Below are 17,236 nucleotides of genomic sequence, written 5' to 3' on the forward strand. Positions count from 1 at the left end.
AGCGGGTTGGGTCTAATGGAACGGCCTGATGGGTCCCAGACTGTGAACAGAAAGGAGACGTTGGATCTTATGGCCTCAACGCACTTTTCTGACTCGGAGATTCTTCGGAGTCTCTCGAATGCGGTCATTTAACCGAGAGAATCCTGGCCCAGGAGGGATGACTGGCAACGATCCCGTTTAGTCTTCAAGATGGGCAGGATTAGAGGGGCTGCAGGACCTTTCTTTTAGGTCTTTCCGTCCCATTAGCCATGCTTCTATTTTATTGAAAGCAATGGGAAAAGTTGTTGATAGATTTATACGGGACGACGCACTGAGAATTATCCCTCGCATGAGTCTCAGTACGCCTATCAGTCGGGAAGGCCTACTATACTCGCTCGGCAGAGTCTAGTGGGGGTCCTTGAAAACTCACAGGAAGTGCGGGAGGTGGCAGTTGGCTTCTACCTTGATATAGAGAGAACTTTTGACAACCCTCCATATCATGTCATCTGTGAGTCGTTGCACAAACGAGGGATTGATGCGACGACGAGCAGATGGGTTAATCGGATGCTACAGTATAGAATTATTAAGTCCGCCATAGCTAACGAGACACACTTCATCTCCGCTGCAAAAGGGTGTCCGCAGGGCGGAATTTTTTCATCTCATGTGGTTCATTGTAGTAGATGATATAACAGCTGCTCCCTCGGGGACTCCGGGGCACATGTCTGGGGTTACGCGGACGATATGGCTTTCGTCATACGGGGAAAATTTGAGAGCACTTTTTCTCATCTTCTACATTTACGGGTTGTAGAAAGGTGGTGCGAAGGTGTTGCGTTATCGATCCGATTCTAAGAGTAACAATATCGGATACCTGTCTGCCGCGGTATAATTTCAACCGCAAGTGCAGGCTTGTGTTTCCGTGAAGTCAGGCTTGCTGCCTGCTCGCGGCAGAATGCGGCCTTCACTGGCGAGGCACTAAAGGATGACGTCATACGAAGGTGTTTCTTTGGCGTACTCCGGCGGATTCACCGCAGATTTGCTGGGAATGAACAGAATCGGGTTCGTGCTATTGCGAATTTCTTCACGGGGCATTGTTCAGTCCTCTGCGACTATCTGCCCTCGGCATTCTCTTGGACATGGGTTTCTAAGGGTTCGGGAACTTCTGTCAAACTCCCTTGGAGATACCTCCGGTCGTATAGTTGGGACGGGGATATTATAGGTGGGAGCGTGGGAGGCTACAGTAAGTCAGGAATGACTGCGGTGGCTCGGGGGGTTTCTCCTAATCTAATCTAATCTAACACTATTTTAAATGGCTTGTGAGAGTTTTCGTAACTCTCATACTAGTTTTGGTATGAGAGTTATTTGCTTTAAAACCTGTTTTAATGGGAGCTTTACTCTCATTACAAGAATTAATAACTCTTGCAATTGTGCTCTTTTGTTCTTATAAAGATCTCACTAGGGCCTTTTAGTGTTCTACAAGACTGAAAATATGAGAGTAATATTCTTTAAGAATTCTCAATGTGGCTCTACAAGAGTCTTAGAGATAAAAATTGCTACTTGGGTATGTTAACTATAAGCCTACTAATGTCCTAAAAATTGGAAAAAAGTATTTAACAGACATTTTTATAATATTCTGTAAAACTTTCACTTAACTGGACAATCCACATTTAGTAAACTTATCGTTAACATACCTAGAAAAATGTAAATTTGAATCTAAATAGAGTTTCGCTTTGTACTACCCGAACTCTCTGAAATGCTCACCAGGTAGTTTCGGTTACAAAAAGAACTCAAATATCAAATTTCAAGAACTCCATCAATCCGTTCCGTAGATTCCTTAAAAAATGTAAAATCAGCCCTCAAATCAGATTTCGAACCCTGACTTTTCCAAAAAATTTATATGTACATTGTTTTAATACGAAGAATTTAAATTTTATTTTTCAATGAAACCGGTTGATTATTTCTTTTTATATACACAAAAATGTATATTAGGCCCGTAGTAAACGTCTTGTTACTGACGTCTGATTTCTTCCAAGGAAGTTTCGGGGACGGTCAAATAAAGCTTATGTGTAAAATTTCAAATAAATCTGTGGAATATTTTCTTCATAATGATCAAAAATGTAAAACAGGCCTGCTAAAAAGTGCAGTTCCCGAGGCCTGATATACTCCATAAGTTGATCAATCTGTGCCATAGTCAAAATAAACTTACATATAAAATTTCATCAAAATCGGTTTAGCCGAACTTGAGATACACGTGTGCACAAACAGACTGACAGATCGACAAATGGTTTTTTTACACTTCCTTACCATGGAAAGGTGCGTTCCCACCGAAACCTTGATATTCAAAATTTGTTGCTATCACATAACCTACCTATGGTATGCACAATACGGTCGGTAAAAATAATGAATTTTTTGTCTTTGAACCAAATATGAGAAGTTTAAAAATGTTTTTGTTTCGAATCTGGAAACTTTTACCTATTTATGTGATTTATCTGATTTGGATTTTTAGTTGTGAACAAAATTATTTTAAAATTCCGGAATATGTATTACACGCAAATTGTAATGATTCATCTTTAGCTGCTGGTGTCGGAATTTTTGTTAGGCTAATTATAATATTGAAATTGGAAGGTATAATCATTTTTTAACAGTTGATATTTTAAGCTTTAGTCTCACTAGATGGTGGAAATTTTACTTTTTTATGTTTATATAGATACCATTCTGAAAGTGCAAAGATAATATTTTTAGATGAATTTTGTAATTTTTTGAATTCTGAAAAATCTGAAACTCTTGTCATATTAAGTGATTTTAATTTAAATAGTTTGGAATAGAATATTGATATTGATTCTTTGAACATGGGCCAAGCTCATTGAATATTGAACATGGGCCAAGCTCATTTGTTAGCGGTCGAAGGAAACCTATTTCTGAGTATTATTTGGATCACGTTTTTGAGCGGTTTTACATATTCCAATTGATTGTTGTCAATTTTTGAATTTTGATGTTAATTTTTATGATTAATGAGTAATATAAGCTTTTTTTGTCCAGACAAGGTTGAAATTGACTGAATAAAAGTAAATATTAAATTACGATTTGAACTTTGGTCTGTTGTTTATGAATATTTTTGCTTTGTTGAGAAATTTAGGAAGTCTGCAACATATAAGATGAATGCAGTTCTGTTGTCCGATGTAGAAGAAAGGATAGGTGGTTTAAGTGCCGGTTTGTTGAAAAAGATTACGGCGAAGAACAAATTAAGGTTTACAGCCACCATAATATGACAGATTGTGTCGGTGCATCAAAAAGGAAATTCCAAAATTTTGCGATGATCTTATCAATGAATGACAATTTAAAAGGGGAAATGGAATGTCATTAATAAAATTTCTATTAGTGGGAATAATTAGGACAAGTTTGTTTACGGTATGTTTGAATTTGGACATTGTTTCAAATATTAATGATTTTTTGTTACATGATGGCACTGCAATTACAAACGAATTTAATATTATGTAGTTTGCTACTGCGGCTTGCGGCTGTTGCAATCATTTATACGCTGCATCTGTTATGGACAAAACTAATAGTTTTTTTTTGAAAAACTTTAAGCTTTAGAGCTCTTTAAAGTAATTCGATCGCTAATAATTCTGGTTCCGCTGGTGTTGATGGTGCATCCAATTTGGTGCTGAAAGATGTGGAGTTGAATAGAAAGAATCTATTTAAGAAAAGTTATTCGCAAAATATATCGTTAATTTATAAATTTTTTAGAAGGTCATCAAAAGTAGGGTTTTGCAATATTTAAACAGGATAAAATTTTTTGAGGCAATCACTTTGTGTTTGGTGCTGAATGTCTACGGAGGATGCCCTTTTAAAATACTGTTCCCACATAAAAAGCGGGCTCGATGGTAGCGGCTATTGTGCGAGTCTTTTTGTGGATATTACTATGGCCTTCGACACGGTTTACCATGATATTCTTTTGTCAAAACTTTATGTAGGTTTCAGGGGTTCAATGTACCAGTGGTTTAAGTCGTATTTGTACTGTTAGTCTTAGTTATTTAAGATGCAGCAATCGGCTATTTATTAAACTTGCAGTTCCTCAGCGATCGATGAATGCAGTACTGTTTTTAATATATATTAATTCAATTTTTAAACAGTACTTTGTGGTAATCTGACGGCATTTGCGGATGATATTGGATGTTGTTATGTATCTAGTAGTGCTTTAAACTTGGTTGCTGTTTTAAATTTTAAAGTATTCTCAGGGATTGGTTTGCATGTTATAAGTAGTAAAACAAGAGTTATGTTTTTTAGTCCTACTGGGAAAATTTTGGAAGACTTAGATTTGTGTTATCACTCCGCATGGTGTTCGATTGGTTGACTCTAGTCCAGGTGATTCTTGTAAAATGTTTTTTGATGACCAGTTGCGTGGTGCTGGTTGCTTATTTATTGAAAGTGTAAATAAATTTAGATATTGCAAGTATAATAGGTTGAAATTGGTCTGAACATAACTCGCCTTCGAAGCAGTATTCTCGTGCAACATCAAGAATCTTTTATAAATTAAAGCATTTTTGCTCAATTAAAATCGTGAAAATGTTTTATTTTGGAATTTTTCAATCAAAATTGCAAAGCAAAATTAATTTTTTGCTTATTCTTTAGAAGTGTGTTAATAGAGAGTTGTATTATGGCCGTGATTTGCGAAATAGTTTTGATATCCTTTTTAGGTTGTGTATCTTGCCCGTCGGTCATTTCTTTATTTCAGAGTTATGAGAAAGTTCTTTATTTTAAATGGTTACTTGAGGTTGAGAATTACCAATTATAATTTTAAGGGTAATATAGGCTCTGCTCTTAATGTTTCAAATTTTAGGACCACATATTATCGTAACGTCTAGAAGATATTGTTTAAAAGATCCCACAACAAGCTTCCCAATTCGATACAGAATGTTAGAAATTTAAATTTATTCCTAAAGCATATGAAAATTGGCTTTTAGGTTTTGTTCACAGTAGTGTTGAAAAATTTTTAGGGGTTTCATTATAAGTGTATAACATTTTTCAAGATTAAATTTTAATAATTTGTGTTTCTTATTTTCTCTTTTCTTTTTTTTTTATATAAACTTAGTTTTAAATTTCTGTGTAAGTATTTAACAAGCATTTTTACAATATTCTGTAACACTTTCACTTAACTAGACAATACACATTGCGGTCGGTTATGTACTAGCCATTTCAGATTTTTTTTTATTGATATTTTTCTAATTTAATGAATTCAGAAAAGTTTTTCTTGTTTTTTTTTTTAATTAATGGTATCCAGAAAAGTATTTAATAGTTATTTAATTAATATTTATTAATTATTATGTTTTTTAAGAATGAAAAAAATAAATAATATTATATTATATTGTATATGAAAAGGTTTCACAGTACATATTTTCTCTGAAATGGTTTGAAAATATGTTAATGCTAGGTTTCAGAGCACGAAAAGTGTGTTGGAAAATATTAATTATATTCGAGGCACGTTATTAAATTGTGTTTTAAATTTTTGCTTATTTTGTAATATTATTTAAAAAGTTTTGTAAATATATTAGTTAACCATTAATCACATTAACTCTACTTTCGTTCATTCACGTATGGAATTCCCACATAAAATTTGACATACAAAATATATTCAGCCCGGGTGGAAATTTCTCATTTCCCTTTTTAGCACTTTTCCAAAAATTTTTTTGAAAAAAGTGCTTATTAGTTTCACTCTGTCCGCCCGTCGTCCGTCCGTCCGTCCGTCCATTCGTCCGTCCGTGGAAATTTTTTTGTTTACAAAACTTTTACACCCTTGAAGATAGAAAGCTGAAATTTCATACTTACATAGATCTTCACTAGAAACTTATTCCCGTAGAACAAAATTTTTAACTACTTCCCCCCCTCTAGAAGTTATACCCCCCCCCAAAACCCTAAGAATAGCCTTTTTTAAATATTTGTTGCAATGTTCTAGACCCCATAATGTAGAGCTTTGAAATTTTAGGGAATTTTAGACATTAACAAATAGTTTATTTCGTTAGAAGAAAATTTTTTTCCATCTCCACCCCCTCTCAAGCTATCGCCTCTTGAAATTCGTAAAATTTGAATTTTTGATGCCTTATATTTCCGAAACCGCAAGTTTTTTCAAATTTTTATAAACGCAAAAAGCTAACGGTAAATTCCATGAATTAAAAAAATATAATTATTTTTCTTAACTCACACAACTAACCCTTAAAATCGAGCATTATGTTAACCCATTTTTACATTAATTTTTGCTTTATTTCAAAGACTGCATATATGCGTCATCGTAAATATATGCAACCCTAGAAATAGTTTTATATAAGAATGAAAATAATTTTAATAGTTTGGTAAGTACACATAGACTGTATTTAAAAGCAGAATTTTCACTTGTTAAAGGGAAAAGTGCTACAATACAAATCATTGGTTTGACCCAACTTTATTACATATTACATTATTACTTATATAAAACTTTTGCTGAACGTATAACCAAAGTGAAAGGGAAAGTTTATTCAATTAAAATTTCTGTCTTATTTTTTATAGGTGCATTAATTTGTAGTTAAAATATCGAACATGCGCCCAAGTATCCATCTAGAAAATAAAAATTAACAAAAGATACAAAGTTTTAAAGTTTTTCTTTTAGAATAATTTACATTATCAATATTTTGGTTAATTTTGTTATTCTATTAAAAAAATATATATTTTATTGCAGAAATAAAAGAACGCAAAAGGTGAGGTTTTCGTTCTTTGCGCAAGAAGAGTATAGAAAGAGTTTTTTTATTTTTTATAATTATGATACTAATCAACATAATATGTATGTTTTTAACGAGAAGGTAACTGTCAGTAATGTAATGTATTAACTGAATTTATTATTTTCTTTGGTCTCTGTTATCTCTCATAAGTAAGAACGTTTACTTTATTTGTAATGCAATTTAATTTTTGTGAAATATTTCGTATACAAATACATGACATTAAAGTCTGCCACTGATTTTTGAAATTTGAAAAAATTGAATATGTATATACACATGATTTTAAAAATTTCAAAATACCATCTATATGTATAGCATGATATGCATGAATTTTATTAAGTTCTCATATTATATTTGTACATTTTATATTTTATTATCGTATAAAGATTGTATATTACGTGTTTGACTTATATGAAGTACATTTCAGCATTTCAGGAGCTGATGAAAAAGAAAGAGTGATAATAAAGTGAAAGAGTTTTGCCATTAATTGTGCATTGTTAAAGTGAAGTATTTATGTACAGAATGTGAAAAATGGATGTACTGCAAGACAAAAAAAAACGAAAATATGTATACTTATTGAAATATTATACCTAACAAAATATAGTCTCTTTTGATACTTATTTATTAAATAATCCTAATTTATTAAATGGCTAATAAAGAAAATTCACTAAATCAAATATTGTAACACGATAATCATACAGATCACCCCCTAACGTTTGTTGCTAAATGAAATTATGCACATTGAATGATGAATTGAACAGTAATACTTGCAATATTGTGCTCTTCAAAAAGTAAGCCATAATTTACGTTTTATAAAGACTTCGCAAAAAAATACTAATAATATATTGCATTAAAGAAAATTTCAAATTCTGATAAAATTTATTTAATATTTTATATTATTAAAAGCGTGTACGCACATTATATCAACATGTCAATTATCAGATATATACATATATAAATACATATGTATGTATATCGATATATTACCTTTCATTGCTGCAAATAAAATGATACATTCGTAATTAATCACTCTTAAGAAGAATCGCATTTAAAAAAAGATTATATTTTTTTTAGAATTATTTTGGAATTTTTTTAGAACCTGCGAGACGAGCTGATCCAATCGGTTAAATTTTGTTGATACATTTAGATAAAAAGATTTAGATATTTTTAAAACTGTGAGGCAAAATTTTCATTTTCAATGAAGAACTAAGAGTGCCCCTCATTTTTTGTATAAATTATCATAAACTTAATGAAAACATAATTTCATGCAAAAATATGATTTTGAAAACGCCACGTAATTTTACTTCACTTTCGTATTTTAATAAATATATTTTAGAAATTTTAAACGAAATGAATGATTATAATAATATTAGGTGATTTCAACATAATTTGGGAAAACAGAAAATCATATAAAATTGTAAATGGGAGAAATATTGGAAGAAAAACTATCTAAAAAAATTGTAGTTGATCATACTCGTATTACTCAAATTTCTAATCTTTTTCGTAAATTAAAGGCATATAACAATAAATATGAATCAAAACAATTATTTGTAATGTAGCAGATGTCTATTATAATTAATATTATAATTAATGTAGATAGATGTCTATTAATATTATACTAATGTGTCATTGCATAAAGCTAGGATTAATCAAGTAACTTAAAAAATTTAATTGCTTTTCCTGATTAGAAGATGTTAATGGTTAACTATTATGACGAGAGAGCTGTTTGACTAAACACTTTGTCTTTGTTATTAGTAGGTATAGTTCATTAAGATTTTGACCCTTAACGCAACAGAAATTATACAAATTTTTCGATTAATTTATTATAAAAAGGTCAAAACATTTTTCGCGTCGTATCTGAAGGGGTATAGAAGAAGGGTATTTAATTTATTTAATTTAAGATATTTATGCGTATAAGCTTTGTATAATATACAAAAGATTTGATTTTCTTTAATATACGTACGCATAAAAACAAGTTTAATTATTACACTTATATTTTTAATTGAAAAATTTTTAAAACATGATTTTAATTTTTTTATAATTTTTATTTTCCGTACTTTTGTTATTTTTTTCACCTGCTAGATTAATTTTACAGAAGGCTTTGTCTGCCATTTAAATTAAAACAGGTAAATATTAACAAGATTTTAAATATTTGAATTAACAATTAATTCAAATTTTGAAAATCAAATTCCGCAATGCGCACCTATTACATATATGTATTAATATTTAATTAATTATTCTACTGATATTTCAAAAAGAATTAATTTTTAATCTTTATGTTCTAGATCATACGTATATCGTCTGAAAAATAAACAAATTCTTGAGCTATGGAAATTAAAAATATATATGGATTAATTTGCGTGTTAATTGCAATGTTAAACAAGAGTTCTTCCACAATATGTAAGTTATTATTATGATTAAGTTAATAAGTTAATTTAATTAATTACTATATCTAAAAATATAAATACCTATAAAAAATTAATGTTTTTTTTGTTTATCACACTCGAACTGTGAAATATGGATGTTGCTAATTTTCTTGCGATAAGTGTAAAATATGGCTTTTTGAAAAAGTCTTCAGGTTGAAATTTAACCAAAATATTTATAAAAATCCCTCGTGTGACTTATAGTAAAGAAGCTTTTTTGAGCTTTTTCCGAAATGCTTATTAAAGTTGCAATCCCTCGCCCTGATTTCAGTGTGTTCTGTGACGACAAAATTAGGAAATTTCGGGTAGCGGCTTTGCTGTGAGCATTTTGAGATTGAAGAATGAAATTGGTTTCAGTAATGTATTCATTAAATTAAATGTCAAATATAATTAGCTTTTAATATAATTTTTAGTTAAAATCTAAAATTTTATTGCATGCGTGCATTAGTAAAATAAAAAGAATGAAGTAGATAAACAAACCTTTAAAAAATAAAATAAAAGCTAAAGAGACTAATAAAATAACAATTGCTTGTGGAATATAATAATAAATTTTTATGTATGTCATCAAATTCAATATTCAATCTTCAACCAAATTTGATCTTCAACTAGACGTGGCTACTGCATATTAATATAAAACGGATGAAGAGTAAATAGTATTCATTCGTTCATAGGGTGTTAAAAACCTTTTTAGAGGGATACCTCTGGGATCATCTCTATCTGTGCATTTGTTCAATGTTTTTATAGCGTCGTTACCTAGGAACTTGCAGCAAGTCGGAGGCATTAGTGTCTTAATATAAGCAGACAATGTGCTGTTGGTAAAGATAATAAAATCGATGAAAGGCTACAGCGCACATTGACTGTTAAAAGATTGGGCGATTCACGTGCCGTTAAGGTTCCCCATAAATAAGTTGTAGGGCATCCATATATGCAGAGGAAGAAGCTGTTTTACGAGATCTTTGACATATGAAGGCTGTAGGGTTCCGTTCAAGAATAAAATCTCCCTATTAGGTTTAGAGTTTACAAGGAGATTAAATTATGAACCTCTTGTTAACCGACTGGCCCAAAAATTAAAGAGAACTAACATCCTGTTAAAGTTAGCTTTTCGAAATAAATTTGGCCCTTCTTTGGAAGTGACACTTCAGATTGCCAGAGGCTTGCAAATCGGTAGCATTGATTATGCAATCTCGATTTATGGTTTTTGTACTCAAACTCAAATATCCAGGTGCAATTGAATCAAGCTGTTCGGCTGGCTTTGGGGGCCTTGAGAAACAAACGTTGATACGTTACTGGTCAGGTTTTCCGACCTTTACCGAAAGGAGAGATTTTTTTATCTTGTACGTTTGTTCATGATCAATATGGTGACAGAAGTAGACCCTTGAATAGGGTAGTCGCGGCGCTGTATAAAAATGATATAGTGGTGCTCCATAAGTCCTTGCTAGCCAGAGCTAAACAATTATCTAAAAATGCGGGAATAGTTTTCGAGAATTCTTTGCCAAACGGACACAATTTTAGGCCTTGGTCGTTGGATTCAATACAGAAACTTACTGATACGTCGATATCTCGTTTCTGCAAGTCTAGCACGAACGCTCATAGTTTTTGAGCACAAGCGGCATTTTTTGGCACTTATAGAATCGAATCCTAATTCATATAGGGTGTACACAGATGCTCCTAAAACTACGGAGGGGGTAGCTTACGCTGTAGTTGATGAACAAAAATTGTTAATTATTCCAATCATTCGGGCGATTCGTAATATTATTGTTTCTTACACTAAAAGAATTAGAATAGTGTGGATACCGGGTCATTGCAATATAAGTGGGAATGTTTTTGCGGATAGGGAGGCCAGATCTGCTATAGGTAGTCCTTGCTTCAATAGATTTATTTATTTTCCATCAACTAAGGCAAAAGAAATTAAAAACTACATAGATACGAAAAGGCAGAAGAGCTGGTGTATCTCTGGTAGCCTTCTTAGATGCCATTGGCCGCGCGTTGCTCCTCCGGTACAAGATATGTAACAGACTTGTAAAAACAAAAATTTGCAGATTGCGTCCGGGTCACACGCTGTTCACAAAAAAATATCTATTTGATAATTTATTATATAATGTTGTATAAATGAATAAATAAAAAAATAAAACGGACGAAGTGAAGCATTCGCTGACAATCATATTTCCTTATCTATGGCAACTTTAGATGATCTACGACTACTTCGTTTGTATCACGTAAATTTAGGTTTAATCTATTATATTTGGAAGTTTAAATTCCAAGGTTTATTCGGCCGCCGCTAATGTAATTCTGTCACTGGTTTTTAGATTTTAGACTGGTTGTGCCTTGGCAATATAATATAATTTTGATAGAGTTTTTCAACGAATTTGTGTTAAGTATGTACATATGTTGAGGACTACAAGTATATATTACAATAAGATATTGTATTGTAATTTTAACAAATATTAAATCTTCGACAAAGGTTATTTACTTCTAAAATATTAGGTAAATAATGTTTCATAAGTTAAAGATTATGGATAACCCAGACTTACTTGCTACATTATTAATTAAATTAAATCAATTTGGTCTTAGTAGAGTGTCATTTTGTGACGACCGATTTGTACGAATAGTTTGTTGATGACTTCGAGTTCAGATATGAAATTTCAAGAAATTCCATCAATTCGTTCCGTAGATATGGAAGAAAATGTAAAATCGGTCCCAGACCAATTTTCGAGCCCTTTCAAAAAAAATTTATAGGTTCATTGCCTTTTAACCATGAATTTAAATATTAAATTTCAATGAAATCGGTTGAGAATTTTTCTTTATATACGGGAAAATTTATTATTATTTGGCCCGTGGTAAACGTCCAGTTGCTGACACCTGATTTCTTCCAAAAGTTAGGCGGTTGACGGCAGAGCAAAACTTATAAATTTGATTTAAAATAAATCTGTTGAATACTTTCTTCAAAATGACGAAAAAAAGTGTAAAACAAGCCCGTCAAAAAGTGCAGTTCCCGAGACCTGATATATCCCAAAAGTTGATGAACCAGAAATCGGATCAGCCGAACTTGAGATACACGCGTGCACACACAGACTGACAGATCTACAGACCGACGGGTTGCGAAAAATAGTTTATTTACTCTTCCCTATCATGGAGAAGTGCGTTTCCACTAAAAACTCGATATGCAAAATTTTTTACCATCACAAAACCTACCTTATTGTATACACAATCCGTTCGGTAAAAATCAAATAGTTTTCAGGTTCAGTTAGAGTTCAAAACTTAAATACATTCAATAGAAAACTTAAAATTAAAAGTCAATTCAATTAAAAATCTTAAACAATGAAACAGCTTTAACAATTTTAAGAAACCATTGCAACCCCAACGCTTTCAACGTAAATATACCAAAGAAGACCAATTTTTTGAAGTCATCCAAAAAATATATCGCGAATAATATACCGAAAATCTTAAACTTAGAAAATGCAATAAAATGTTAGAATATGTTACCAACGAAGAAAATTAGCAGAAATTATTCAAAAAACATTTCAGAAATAGTCATAGTGGTGCAAAGGTGTATATAAAAATTTCTTATGCTGCTTATATTTTCATGTTTCATATTCAATATTACATTATCAGTTCTTTGAGTTTCTTATTGTAAGAAACAATTTTGAAGTTAAAGCTTTTAGTATGTAAGTTAATGAAATTATTGTTATAAAAAGTAATAAAATAATTTCGCGGGAAAAGTGCCCTTTATTGCAATTTCATTGAATGTATCCTAATTCATTAAAAAAAAATCTAATGTGATCAGCACATTACCGACTGAAAAGTGTATTGTTTAGTGAAAATGTTACAGAATATTATAAAAATGTCTGGTTAATACTTCTTTCCAATTTTTAGGACATTAGTAAGCTTATAGTTAACATACCTAGAAAAAATGTAAATTTGGCTCTTAGTAGAATTTCGCTTTGTGTTACCCGAATTCCCTTAAATGCTCCCCAGTTAGTTTCGCTAACAACCAGAACTTAAATATCAAATTTCAAGAAATTCTATCAATTCGTTCCGTAGATATGGTGAAAAATGTGAAATCGGTCCGCAGATCAGTTTTCGAGCCCTGATCTTTATATAAGCTTATATATGAAATTTCAAGCCAATCGGTTGAATATATTCTTTAAAATGATCAAAAATGTAAAACTGGCCCGCTAAAAAGTGCAGTTCCCGAGGCCTGATATATCCCAAAAGTTGATCAATCCGTGCCATGGTCGAAATAAACTTACATATAAAATTTTATCAAAATCGGTTCAGCCGAACTTGAGATGCACGCATGTACACGCAGACCGACAGACCGACAGGTTGCTAAAAATAATTTATTTGCCCTTCCCTACATGGAGAAGTGCATTCCCACCGAAAACTCGATATGCAAAATTTGCTATCACATTACCTACCTTTTGTTTACACATAAACAAAAGGTAGGTAATGTGATAGACGGTCGATATAATATAATAATAATAATAGTAATGACAATAGTAATAATTTCTTTATTTATTTAATTAGTTTCAAATTTAGCTCAAAAAGAGCCTAAGCTCGTACAAAATGTTATTATTTATTTATTTACACAGTATGTTTTTTTTTCTTTATGCGTTATAAATTTACATATATATAAAAGGCTTATTATATTGTAGATACATTCGACTAATGCATTTAACAGAAGGTTTAAATAGACTCAATTATCAGAAAATGTTCTTGAAGTTGTCAGAAAGTGTTCCTGAAGTCGGTTTTGGTTCAAACTAATTTGTTTACATTCCTTTTTAATCTGTTTATGTCTGCATATCTGAGCCATTCAGGAATATTGTTAAATTCCCGAATAGCATTGTTGAAAATGTTACTTGACCCAGTTTTGCTAGTTCTTATGTCGTTTGCTGTTCTTGTGTTGTGATGATGCATTATTACTCCTTGTGTAAAGCTAATATTTGATGATATATTTCCGTTGTTTTATTTTATGTATGTGTTGAATCTGGTTTGCTTTTAGCTGTTGTCTTAATTTAAAATGTTATAATATGCGTATGTATTATTCGTTGGTGTTTTTATTTCAAGTTCATATAGTTTTTTTATAGTTTTATTTTGCAATTTTTGGATATTGTTGAAGTTTTTATTATTCATTTTTCCCCAAATTAATATGGCATATGATATATAACTATGAAATAAATTATAGTATAGTGCTCTTTTTTGTTTTTCGGGGATTAGGCCCGATATTTAGCGAAAAATGCCTGCTACTCTCCTACAAGTTTTCATTAATTCATCAGTATGGTGATTCCAGATGAGTTCGCTATCTAAGGTTATACCGAGGTATTTATATGTTGTTACTCTTTCAATTTTATTATCATTAAATAATAAATTAATATTTTCTATACTTCTATATTTCTATACTTATTGTCAATTTGTAGTTACAGTATCATTAAATAGTTTTGTATATTATTTTATTATCATAATTTATTTCGTATTCCATATCTTTAAAGCTATTCGCTGAATATACTATTAGTAGGTCGCCTGCATACATAAATATTTTTCCGTACAGTTTTAAGTTTGCCATTTCATTTATGTAACAAAGAAACAAAGTTGTACCTAGTGAACTACCCTGTACTATACCACAATTCACAGAATTCTCACTAGAACTGATTTTTTCTTGTTCATTCAATTGGGTCCTTCCTTGAAAGCAGCTTTTAAGCCAGTTGTGTGCTGTTCCTAATATACCATAACTTTGTAAAACTTTTAGTAGTATATTTCTGTCAATCGTGTCAAACGCCTTTTTTACATCGAAAAACATAACACCAATTTTTCTTTTTTCACACATTTGTTGCTCTATATAAGAAATAATATCAGACAAAGTGGTTGTTGTATTAGAGTTTTCCCTAAATGCGTATTGTCTTTTACTAATTAGTATATTTTTAACAAGGTAAGTTGTTATTTGCTTATTTACACTAGATTCGATAATTTTACTTATAACTGATGATACAGATATGGGTCTGAAGTTGTCAATATCGCTTACATCACCCTTTTTCTATATCGGTATAATTTTACAATTTGCTTTGGGAAAAGTTGAAAGTTCAAAAGATTTTTTTTAAATTTTTCAGTTTATATTATCTGCACCAGCAGAATTCGTATTTTTTAAGTTTTTTATGCATTGATATGTGTCACTTAATGTTACTTTTTCAAATTTGAATCTAACATTTGCTTTTATCTTTAAAAAAAATACATTGTGTTCTATTTTTGCAGATAGAATTGCACCTATAGTGCTGTAATATTATTTATTAAATGCATTTAATTTTTAAATTTTTTGTTTTTCAGTGATACAATCACTAAAAAACATGTTGTCTACATGTTTCTTATTCGGCATTATTATATTTTGAATATTTTTCCAGGTTTTTTTTGCATCATTTTTACAGGATTCAAATTTACTTTCATAAAATTTTGTTTTCTTCCATCTTTTCAAATTAGTTAATCTTTTAACCAGTAATTATATTTGGTTTTTATGTATTTGCCCACATAATTTAAAGTCAATTTATCACGCCGGTAGTTTTTTTATACCCTGCACTTCGTGAAGGGTATATTAACTTTGGTATGGAGTTTGTAACTACTTGAAGGAGTCATCTGCGGTATGGACATATATATATATTCTTGCTCAGCGTAAAATTCTGCGTCGATTTAGACATGTCCGTCTGTCCGTCCGTCCGTCCGTCCGATCGCACGATAACTCAAAAACGAATAATGCAATCGACATCAAACTTTCACAAGTTTTTTCTTTTGTGCCAAGGACGAGCCCTATTGTTATTGGACTAATTCGGACAACGGGTTCGGGTAGCTGCCATACAACTCAAAGAGTTTATTTTAAATATTTCAAAAACTAATAAAGCTATAAATTTAAAATTTTGTATACATGTGTCCAATTATATTCTACACATGCTCTAAAAATTATAATGGGATAGCTGCACCGGTTCGGGTGGCTGCGATACAACTCCAACAGCAAATTTTTTATATTCGGAAAAATAATAAAGTCAGATTCATGAAATTTGGCAGTCATATGTCCAATTATAGGTCAAATATATTTCTGAAGTTTTGATGGAATTGCTTGACAGGTTCGGGTACTTGCCATACAACTCCAAAAGCTTATTTTAAATATTTGGAAAAATAATAAAGTCAGATTCATGAAACTTGGCAGTTTTGTGTCGAGTTATGGGTCAGATATATTTCTGAAGTTTTGGTGGAATTGCTTGATAAGTTCGAGTAGCTCCCATACAAGTCTAAAAGCTTATTTTAAATATTTGGAAAAATAATAAAGTCAGATTCGTGAGCTTTGGCAGTTGTGTGTCCAATTATAGGTCAGACATATTTCTGAAGTTTTGATGGAATTGCTTGACAGGTTCGGGTACTTGCCATACAACTCCAAAAGCTTATTTTAAATATTAGGAAAAATAATAAAGTCAGATTCATGAAACTTGGCAGTTGTGTGTCGAGTTATAGGACAGATATATATCTGAAGTTTTGGTAGAATTGCTTGTCAGGTTCGAGTAGCTCCCATACAAGTCTAAAACCTTATTCTTAATATTTAGAAAAATAATAAAGTCAGATTCATGAAAGTTGGCAGTTGTGTGTCCGATTATAGATCAGATATATTTGTGAAGTTTTGATGGAATTGCTTGACAGGTTCAGGTATGTGCCATACAACTCCAAAAGCTGATTTTAAATATTTGGAAAAATTATAGTCAGATTCAAGAAACTTGGCAGTCGGATGTACAGTTATAGGTCAGACATGTCCGTGAAGTTTCTATAGAATGATTTCACAGGTTCGACTATGTATGTTCGAGAGTAATAACGGAAGGTGCAGGGTATAATTCAATCGGTTTATACCGAGTGAAACGTTTTTACTTGTTTTTAATTAAATCTACAATTTCACTATCAATCCAAGGCTTAGAATATTTATTGTTTTTAATGGTTTTTATTGCCGTGATTTACTTCACTACAGCCTCATTAATTTTTCTTGTCAACATGTTGCATTTATCTTCTGTAGTAAGCTTGTAGTTTAAAAGGTAAATTTCATTGTTAAGTAAATGATCTCTTAAT

At 31.2% G+C, this 17,236-nt stretch overlaps 1 protein-coding gene across 4 annotated transcripts in view; it reads left to right on the forward strand.

Annotated features, from left to right (window-relative positions):
* The first annotated feature begins 6,555 nt into the window (after window positions 1-6,555).
* Window positions 6,556-17,236, forward strand: part of LOC129616596 (zwei Ig domain protein zig-8) — an 83,846-nt gene continuing 73,165 nt past the window's right edge. The window contains exons 1-3 of one of the 4 annotated variants that reach the window (XM_055532226.1): window positions 6,574-6,704; window positions 8,805-8,848; window positions 9,008-9,122. In XM_055532226.1, coding sequence (XP_055388201.1) covers window positions 9,050-9,122 — 73 coding nt within the window. In that variant the 5' untranslated portion in view covers window positions 6,574-6,704; window positions 8,805-8,848; window positions 9,008-9,049. Of the gene's footprint in view, window positions 6,705-7,119; window positions 7,514-8,804; window positions 8,849-9,007; window positions 9,123-17,236 lie in introns of those variants that run through there. The other 3 variants (XM_055532225.1, XM_055532224.1, XM_055532227.1) reach the window with 3 other exon arrangements.

The sequence above is a fragment of the Condylostylus longicornis genome, unplaced genomic scaffold (genome assembly GCF_029603195.1).
Source record: "Condylostylus longicornis isolate FDR11 unplaced genomic scaffold, ASM2960319v2 ptg000243l, whole genome shotgun sequence".
NCBI lineage: Eukaryota > Metazoa > Arthropoda > Insecta > Diptera > Dolichopodidae > Condylostylus > Condylostylus longicornis.